The 8,568-nt window shown below is 36.6% G+C and overlaps 2 protein-coding genes across 9 annotated transcripts in view; one reads left to right on the top strand and one right to left on the bottom strand.

The window, feature by feature from the left end:
- Positions 1-8,568, bottom strand: part of LOC109538483 (protein sprint) — a 130,383-nt gene that overhangs the window by 11,486 nt on the left and 110,329 nt on the right. For all 8 annotated transcript variants that reach the window (XM_048670472.1, XM_048670474.1, XM_048670469.1 and 5 more), the window contains 2 exons: positions 913-1,115; positions 613-804 (listed from right to left, as the gene is read on the bottom strand). In XM_048670472.1, the coding sequence (XP_048526429.1) occupies positions 613-804; positions 913-1,115 (395 nt within the window). The remainder of the gene's footprint in view (positions 1-612; positions 805-912; positions 1,116-8,568) is intronic.
- On the top strand, positions 1,335-4,956 carry LOC109538485 (lipase 1). The gene is made up of 8 exons (XM_048670480.1): positions 1,335-1,571; positions 1,628-1,775; positions 3,632-3,806; positions 3,858-4,104; positions 4,158-4,295; positions 4,361-4,445; positions 4,493-4,617; positions 4,675-4,956. The coding sequence occupies exons 1-8, from the start codon at positions 1,467-1,469 to the stop codon at positions 4,843-4,845; spliced, it is 1,194 nt and encodes a 397-aa protein (XP_048526437.1). The 5' UTR covers positions 1,335-1,466; the 3' UTR covers positions 4,846-4,956.

Here is an 8,568-nt window from a genome sequence, read left to right as displayed (position 1 = left end):
GGCGATTAGTTGCTGCTGCTTCGGCCACCATCATTCGGTCAGCTGTTAATCTATCCACTTTTTCCCAATGAATCCAGTGCATTTTGTTGGCTAGTCCTATATTGACCGGTAAGAGTCTACTGTCAATATGTGCAAGATCTCGGCGGGTTTTATGTATCCGTTCCCGTAAACGAGCTCGTTCCTCCCGGTTGTAGATATTCTTGGCCTGGTTGGCTCTGAAGAATGTTGAAAAATTTTAAATAAAGAAGCTGAAAATAAATATTGCTTCTTATTTAAAGACATATTTCTACATTTTTTTTGTGGAATCGTGACTCTTCGCTCATCAGAGCATTCACCCATACGCGTTTCCTAGGCAGAAAAAAAGCTTGCTGATTTTTAACTTCTACCGATTCAATTTGCATTTGCGTTCTTTTATTTCCTTCTATTTAAGAAATCTTACTGTTTTCAATGGGTTGATTTACCAATCGCAAATATGCGTTTTTTAGGCAAAGAAAAACTTTTAGAAGACTATCGCCTTTTTTCAATGCATTGATTAGTTGATAAACTATTTTGCTCTTTCGAGTTATATGCTTTCGCGTTAGAGCTCTAAAGAATCACCCTGTATACAGGTACCTTTATCGGGTGGCAATCGCACTGATAATGCCATGGTGTCCGATTGTGACGATTTGCGCACCACAAAACATCCTTCCTCTTTGCCTTGCAGAAGATGAAACGCTCCAGCACGTTGAATGCCAGGCAAGAACCAGATGGGATGCGACAGCACCAAACGTTCCATAAGACTAATATCACATGTTGCTCCATATCCTAAAACACAAAAACCATCTAAGTCTATCTGGAAAAACTTCCTTCGCTTGCAGCCGCTATTGAAAGACTTTGCACGACTTAAACATGATAGATTAGTGGGGGTATTACCTTCTTCTTCGCTTCTTTCGCTGCTGGCATCCGAGCCACCATTGGAGGAAATCAGCGACTCGCGGGAAATTGATCTGGAGGAAGACGCGAGCGGTGGAGGACCCGAGGTTCTTAAGGGTGGCGGCGAGGGCGGTAAAACGCCCCCTTGCGAACTTTGCCGGTCGTTCAGGCCTTGAAGATACGGCTCAAGAAACGAGTCATTTCTGGAAAGAAATATTAAAAATTAGTCTTAATTATCGGTCACAGTATTGTGAAAATCTCATGTCACCATCTTCAACAACCACTGAGATATCTGCGATTTAGACCACCCTGTACCTACATACGTATTGATTCCCCCTGTATTTGCCAAGTAGCTAAAGATGTATAGCAATTTTAAAAAAGGTCGGGTTTTATATGGGAATCGTCCAATAAACGACCATTATATAATGGAATAAATTTTAGATTGAAAGCCTCAAAGGTCAAGAGCTTATGCGCATCTATAGTAGGTAATCGCAAGTAGCAGGTCAAGTTTATCAAGTTTCCACTTTGTCTCTTTCGGGAGTGCTTCTACTAGCATGAACAAATACATCTGTGTTGTCTTGGTGCTGGCAGTGATCTGTGTGAAGGAGTGGAAATTTTTTGTTCCCGAGAGGTTCTATGCGTCCCACTTGGGTGAAATCGTAAGCACTTTATACCGGCTAACTAATGGACATTTGAGGCACTTAAACATTTCCAGTCTGACTTCCTAGACTCGCATGGATATCCTTTGGAAAGCCATGAAGTTCAGACAGAGGATGGTTATTTACTGACGGTTCACCGCATCCCGAATGGTCGACATCACGTGCAAAAATCAACCCCCAAACCTCCAGTTTTCCTGATGCATGGTGAGTTGGATAACATTAATCGAAAAAACACCGCTGCAAGTTTGGAAAGCAATTTTCAGTCCAGTTTAAAGGTTAATTAAAGTGTCCCGCTTATAAATTACGCATTTTCAATGGACTCATTAAGTAGAGTATTGGAAATAACGAACAGTCAAATCAATTAGGCTCGATTTTGCTTTATTTAGAAACTGACCACAGCAAGAGTTACCACATTGAACAGGCTTGGAGATTTCCTGCATAATTTTGGTTTTCACGGTTATTCAATGGCCAACAGGTGCTAAACAACAGGTTTTTAAGTGGTATTTTAATAATCAAAAACTATGAAAGAATCCTGCAGATATTGAAAAAACAACGGTTTTTCTGAACAAAGAGTTTGGAAACAAACCGTTGCATTTCACCAGACAGATCATTTTGTGTTTCTAGCATTAACATGCCAGATAAAGTGAGGATGAGGTGCCAATCAATTTCCCACAAGTACCAAAATTTCAAAATTGGAGGCTGACCTTTAATCTAATCTTATCGATTATTTACGTTGCCTTTTGGTTTAAGCCTTTGAGTTGAAGCAGAACCCCGCAATTCCCTGTAAAAAATAAAAATCATTGGAAAATTTTGTTCCAAGCAAAACCACACATATCCAGAATTATGTCAGATTTGCCCAACATATCACAAGTCTATTGCAGCCAACAGGGTTTTAAAAAGTTTTCAGGATTGCGATCAGCTCAATATTGATTAATTGCCATTATTTTTGCTTGCACACTTGGACAGCATTGAAGTTTGAAGGACATCAAAGGGCTTCAAACCTGTTTGCAAAAAACGGATAAAATTTGCGATAAGCAAAGAATTTTTATTTGAGAAAGGAGTTTCAGAAAAAAGGTCGTGCAGTCGATCCTGTGAGGGTCAAGAATCTTTTTTCGTTTTGAGTCAAACACCTGCTTAAGGCAGGTTGGAATTGAGTGGTCATCCAATCAGTGGTGCTAAGAAAAAAGATTATGGCCAAAACTGGAAGGAATATTAAGGGTTTTTATGGTACACAAATATAGTAATTGGCAAAAATGTTCCCACTGTGCTACAGGAAGAACAAGAGGGTGAGGATGATGAATGTTGCCGCTTAGAAGGTGACGAGGTCTTCCACATTTTATACAGAACTAATTTTGCCTATTTTTTTTACTCAACGTTAACTTTCACTTTTATTAAGTACTTAGTTATTAAGAACTTCATTATTAAATTTTATATCGTTACTTATCTAACCAAAACACCACAAGTTTGAACAAACTATTCAAACTTTTGATGCGATTTATGCTCATTCCATAATTATACGATTTCGATATCGTGCGCCAGATTTATGTTTCAGTCCAAGTATAAATGACTACATAAAAAATCACAATGTTAAATTGAAAATTATACTAAAAATAATAGGGATGAGTGTGTACACACTGGATGGAATCAAAGAATCGATCTTTTTGGTTTTAAGAGTGTAATTTTTTTTGGTCTTTTTCAAGCCTTCAAAGGTACATTTGGCCTAGCGCTTTCGACTATTAAGTCATCATCAGGGCCTTCGYCAATCARTGCRCWGYGCAYTGATTGRCGAAGGCCCTGATGATGACTTAATAGTCGAAAGCGCTAGGCCAAATGTACCTTTGAAGGCTTGAAAAAGACCAAAAAAAATTACACACTTCAATACAACAAGACCGATTCTTTGATACTAAAAATAGTTTTTGGGAAATGTTTGTGGCATTTGGGAAATTTTCGATTGGGCGACAGCTCCTCAAGTGGACTGAAGTTACAAAAAGTTCACCTTTCCTCAAAAAAAAAAAATACGCTTCACTTCAACACTTCAACAAACCAATCTGAAATTTCAGGCCTCCTTCTCAGCTCGGTAGACTGGATGATTTTGGGCCCGGAAAAGTCCCTCGCCCTGATTTTAGCAGACGCTGGTTACGACGTGTGGATTGGGAACAATCGAGGAAACAGCCGCTCAAAAAACCACATCACTTTGCACCCTCAAAAGGATCGAAAGGAATTTTTCAGCTACAGGTAAACATCGCAACCCACTCAGCTCAACATTTAACAGCCTGGGTTTTTTAGCTATCATGAAATCGGAATATTCGACCTTCCTGCAATGATTGACCATGTCTTGAGTTATACCGGGCGTAGCAAATTGTCGTATATCGGCTACTCTGAAGGGGTGACGTCGTTTTTTGTGATGGGCGCCGAAAAACCCGAATACAACGAGAAAATCCTGCTAATGAACGCCTTTGCCCCCGTGACTGATTCTTTTAATGTTACCAGCGAGATTTTTAATGTGCTGAGCGCGTATCCGTGGCTGCTGAAGGTAAAAACCTCTTCGGCAACCTCGCCGGCGAAATATTTTAAAGGCAATTCTAGCTAGCAAATTTCATCGGTTGGTATGAGATGTTTGATGTTAGCACGGCCCCCATTTTTCGCCTGCTCTGCCAAAGTAGAACCCTATGCAACTTGCTCTATCATCTGCTCGGATCGTCTAAAGAACAAATGCCCGACCAGGTACTTTCGGCAGCTTTAAGCATGATTACATGATACTCAACTGGATATAACGGCGGTTTTTTCAGGATACCCAACTGAGGATTCTCTCCCATTTGCCTGCGGGATTATCTTTGAACCAAATCAGCCATTACATTCAAGGAACCATTACCGGTGCGTACTTTTCCGAGCTTTTCGCACGTTTATAGCGACACTTTCAGGCATTTATGGGCCTCTCAGCCAAGACATCACAACAAAAACCGATCATCTCATCTACGACGTCAGCAAAGTCGATGCCCCAATAATTCTTTACTATGGAGAAAGCGACAACTTGGTCAACCAGCATGTAAGTCGATGGAATTCTATGGACAATCAAACTCAATAAAGTCGCGATTTGTTGCAGAGAATGCTGGAAACTGTGGCTAAGAAGCTCCCCAATCTCGTGAAACTCTATAAGGTTCCTTATGCGAATTTCAATCACTTGGATTTTCTTTATGGGAATAACGTTTCCTTGCTGAATGAAGAAGCTCTGCGAAATCTCAATGAATTCAACGGCAGAAATGTAATCAATTAATAGTGATTTTTTAAGTGGTAGGGAATATTAAAAACAAGTTGGGAGGAACTAAGTTTGTTCCTGTGCCCAAGTAATTTGTGAGACTTAGATGCAACACTGAAGTTTTTTGGACTTCTTGCATTTCAAACTATCAGACTTTCTTTTCAGTGGTTTCGTTTTAGAAAGTAATTTGGAATAAGTCGCAAAGTTTATACAGGGTGTCCCACCGGGAACCGCTGCGATCGATATCTGGCAAACTGTAATTAGTAGAAATTTGAAAATTGGGCAGTGTGCCGAGGGCATTGAGGGCACGCCGCCTAAAATATTTTCCAGATGACCACACTTCCGGTTATACCGGAAGTGCGTATCAACTTGCTTATTTTAAATGGAACACCCTATATATTATTACGTTTTTGAATTCTATTCCAAATTCTAAATGTATTTCGTGTATAATATCCTATACCTAAGTCAAACCGTTTTTGAGATATTTAGAATTTTATGTAAAAAATTACAGTTGCAGGCACTCGAATAATTATTCATTTTTCCTATAAGGGAATTTGTCATACTTAGTTTGAGTCGCACTTATTGATGAAAAGGACTTACTTTAATGGAATTTCTAAAACATTTTGAAAACTATTAATACAAAGTGTTAAAAAATAAGTTTTAAAATACAGTTGAGAAAACCGCCCAAAATCAGTTTTTTTCAAATGGAAACCACCATTTTTGATAATTTCGTCATATTCAGGATTCAAAATAAGTGTAAGTTTGGGTAAAGATGTCTATTCCAAAAGTGTTTAGTTTTCGAAATATTGCCAATTTAATGTTTTCATATGGCTATTTTGCAGCATCTTCTTTTAAATCCTGTCACTCTTAGTTGCCATGACGAAAGTGGCCATTTTTAATACGATAAAATGCCAAAGGAATGCTGACAGCTGTCAATTACCTTTTGAAAGTAATTAATAATCATGCCGGGGCGCTTCAATTATACAAACTAAGATTATTTAAACTTATTAATTATTTATGGAGTATGTGATAAAGTTATATCAAGATCCGTTTTTGTATCATCAAAAGCACAACATGAGGGCTTCTGTTTTTGTGCATATCGAATGGCAAATGTGTCACATGTTCTTTATACAGCTTGATCACATTCTTCATAAATAATAAATAAGTTTAAATAATCTTCGCTTGTATAATTGAAGCGCCCTGGCATGATTATTAATTATTTTCAAAAGGTAACTGACAGCTGTCAGCATTCTTTTGGCATTTGATTGGATTAAAAATGGCCACTTTCGTCATGGCAACTAAGAGTGACAGTATTTAAAAGAAGATGCTGCAAAATAGCCATATGAAAACATTAAATTGGCAATATTTCGAAAACTAAACACTTTTGGAATAGACATCGTTACACAAACTTACACTTATTTTTAATACTGAATATGACAAAATGATCAAAAATGGTGGTTTCCATTTGAAAAAATTGATTTTGGGCGGTCTTCTCAACTGTATTTTGAAACTTATTTTTTGAACACTTTGTATTAATAGTTTTCAAAATGTTTTCTAAATTCCATTAAAATAAGTCCTTTTCAACAATAGAAGCGACTCAAATTAAGTATGACAAATTCCCTTATAGGAAAAATGAATAATTATTCGAGTGGCTGCAACTGGCATTTTTTACATAAAATTCCAAATATCTCAAAAACCGTTAGACTTAGGTATAGGATATTATACATGAAATACATTACTGTGATAAATTTAATTGCTGTTGTTCGTATCACCGAATAAAGGGACCGAAGCGAAAAAGGCTTTTTATCTTACATCATAATTCCGGGAAGCAAGCTAACAATATATTCTCCGGAAATGATCTAATAATATCAGGTTTCAGTCTCCAATCGATAAACTGCTGATACGCAACTTCACATCAACTCAACAATTCAAAAAACAGCAAAATTCAAAAATCATCAACTGATTGTTCATTTGCTTTTCTTTCCATTAAACCAGAAAGGTCACGCTTTTCTGCGCAAATAACAGTTCAAAGTTTTCCTATAATCGGCTTACTCTAAAGGTTTGCTATTTCCTGATATATGTCTAAGCCTCACCACAACTGAAGGAAATGAATACTAAAAATATCGTGAAATGCGATTTAAAAGGAAAAAACTTCCTTGTATTTAGCACAAAAACACAGACAATAAGCTGGATGTAATATGGATTCAAGATTCAATAGTTTCAGCACATTTATATAAAGTCGAGCTAGGGAACTTTCCAAGAATTTCGGAAAATCATTGCGAACTGAAATTGTTTGAATAATCGAACTTATTTATTATTATTCGTCCTACAAAACAATAACAAATAACAAAAATACACAATTTTTCGTAAAACGCCTGGCAAGAACAGCAATCGAAATATTTTCAAAATAGTACATTTTCCCAAGGAGTGAACTTATTTTTTGTTTAATTTTAAATATGCGGTTTTAAAGCTTATAAGGGTTGAGTTCGAGGGCAACAAAAAGAGGCACTTTTATGTCGAAAAAATCGCCATTTCAGTCAAATTTTCTGGGAAAAACTCCTATTTGATTGTCATATGAAAAACAGCTTTTCGTTTCACTTGGCACCGAATCTGATCACTTGTTTAGCGGAAAACTTCATTTTTTAGGCAATTTAACAAAAAAATGCCATTCATTTGAAAAAATCACATTCCTGTTGTGAGTAACATCAAATTGCTCCAAATTGAATTCAGCCTCATAAAATGAGAAGCAAATTAGCGTGCAGCCAGCGCGATTATCTCCAACACCTGTTACATTAACTTTCGCATAAACTTTTATGGGAAACCGATGATGAAACAGGGCATGAAGGCAGCCCAACTGTTAGCTCTAGTCACGCACTTGCGATTTGCTTTCGTTTATGCGACTATGAAAAATTGCAGCTAAATTGCATCGAAAATAAAACTACATTGAATCAAAGTGTTTAACAGACAGAAACTTTCTACAACTGTAATTATTAAGACTATTAATATCAGAATTGTCTAAAACTGCCATCCACAGCGACAAGAGGTAACGTAGGCAAAATCCCAGGAAATTATCTGAAAAATTAAAAAAATCTCGCGGGTTTGAAATGATCCCCTAGACCCTGCTAAATAAAGTGTAAGGTAAGTGTTAGAATTCTCGGAAAATTTATTTTGTTTTGTTGATGAAGAATTTTGAAAATTTTAACTGAATGGTATATTGAAATGTAATCACAATGAACAATTGGCGCTTTCTCGGGTTATTACGCTTACAAAATCGCTGTTTTTTTAATTACAATTATATTAAATTTGCGCTGAACAAAAAGCCGAGAAAACCTCTCTATATAGATAAGTTCTATATTGTTGAGGCGGATTCATTTTTTACAAACTTCTTTTTGGGTATGAGATGACGTTAGAGGAAAATTAACACCACACAATAGTAAAACACCACATTTTTGCGGAGTTCCAAAAATTCATAAAGTTAATATTCCTTTACGACCAATAGTTAGTAGTATAAATTCACCTACACATCCCTTAGCCAAATATCTTTTAAACATTTTAAATCCCCTAATAAATAACACAACTTCCTATATTAAAAATTCTGAACATTTTTTACAAAAATTATCAGACATAGACATAAATCCAAACCATATTCTAGTAAGTTTTGATGTTGTTAGTCTATTCACTAACGTTCCTGTTGATAAAACTTTAAATATCATCAAACAAAAATTACAAAATGACACCAAT

This window comes from Dendroctonus ponderosae, unplaced genomic scaffold, assembly GCF_020466585.1.
Source record: "Dendroctonus ponderosae isolate FM_Combo_2020 unplaced genomic scaffold, Dpon_F_20191213v2 Dpon_F_20191213_1, whole genome shotgun sequence".
Lineage (NCBI taxonomy): Eukaryota > Metazoa > Arthropoda > Insecta > Coleoptera > Curculionidae > Dendroctonus > Dendroctonus ponderosae.
The sequence above is the reverse complement of the archived record's forward strand: the minus strand, read 5'-3'. Positions and strand labels throughout refer to the sequence as shown.

Excerpts from the sequence above, each read along its gene's own strand:
- LOC109538485 (XM_048670480.1), top strand. The coding sequence starts at position 1,467 with ATGAACAAATACATCTGTGTTGTCTTGGTGCTGGCAGTGATCTGTGTG. Across the intron at positions 1,572-1,627 it reads CGTCCCACTTGGGTGAAATC|TCTGACTTCCTAGACTCGCA; the intron begins GTAAGCACTTTA and ends AAACATTTCCAG. Across the intron at positions 4,105-4,157 it reads CGTATCCGTGGCTGCTGAAG|CTAGCAAATTTCATCGGTTG; the intron begins GTAAAAACCTCT and ends AGGCAATTCTAG.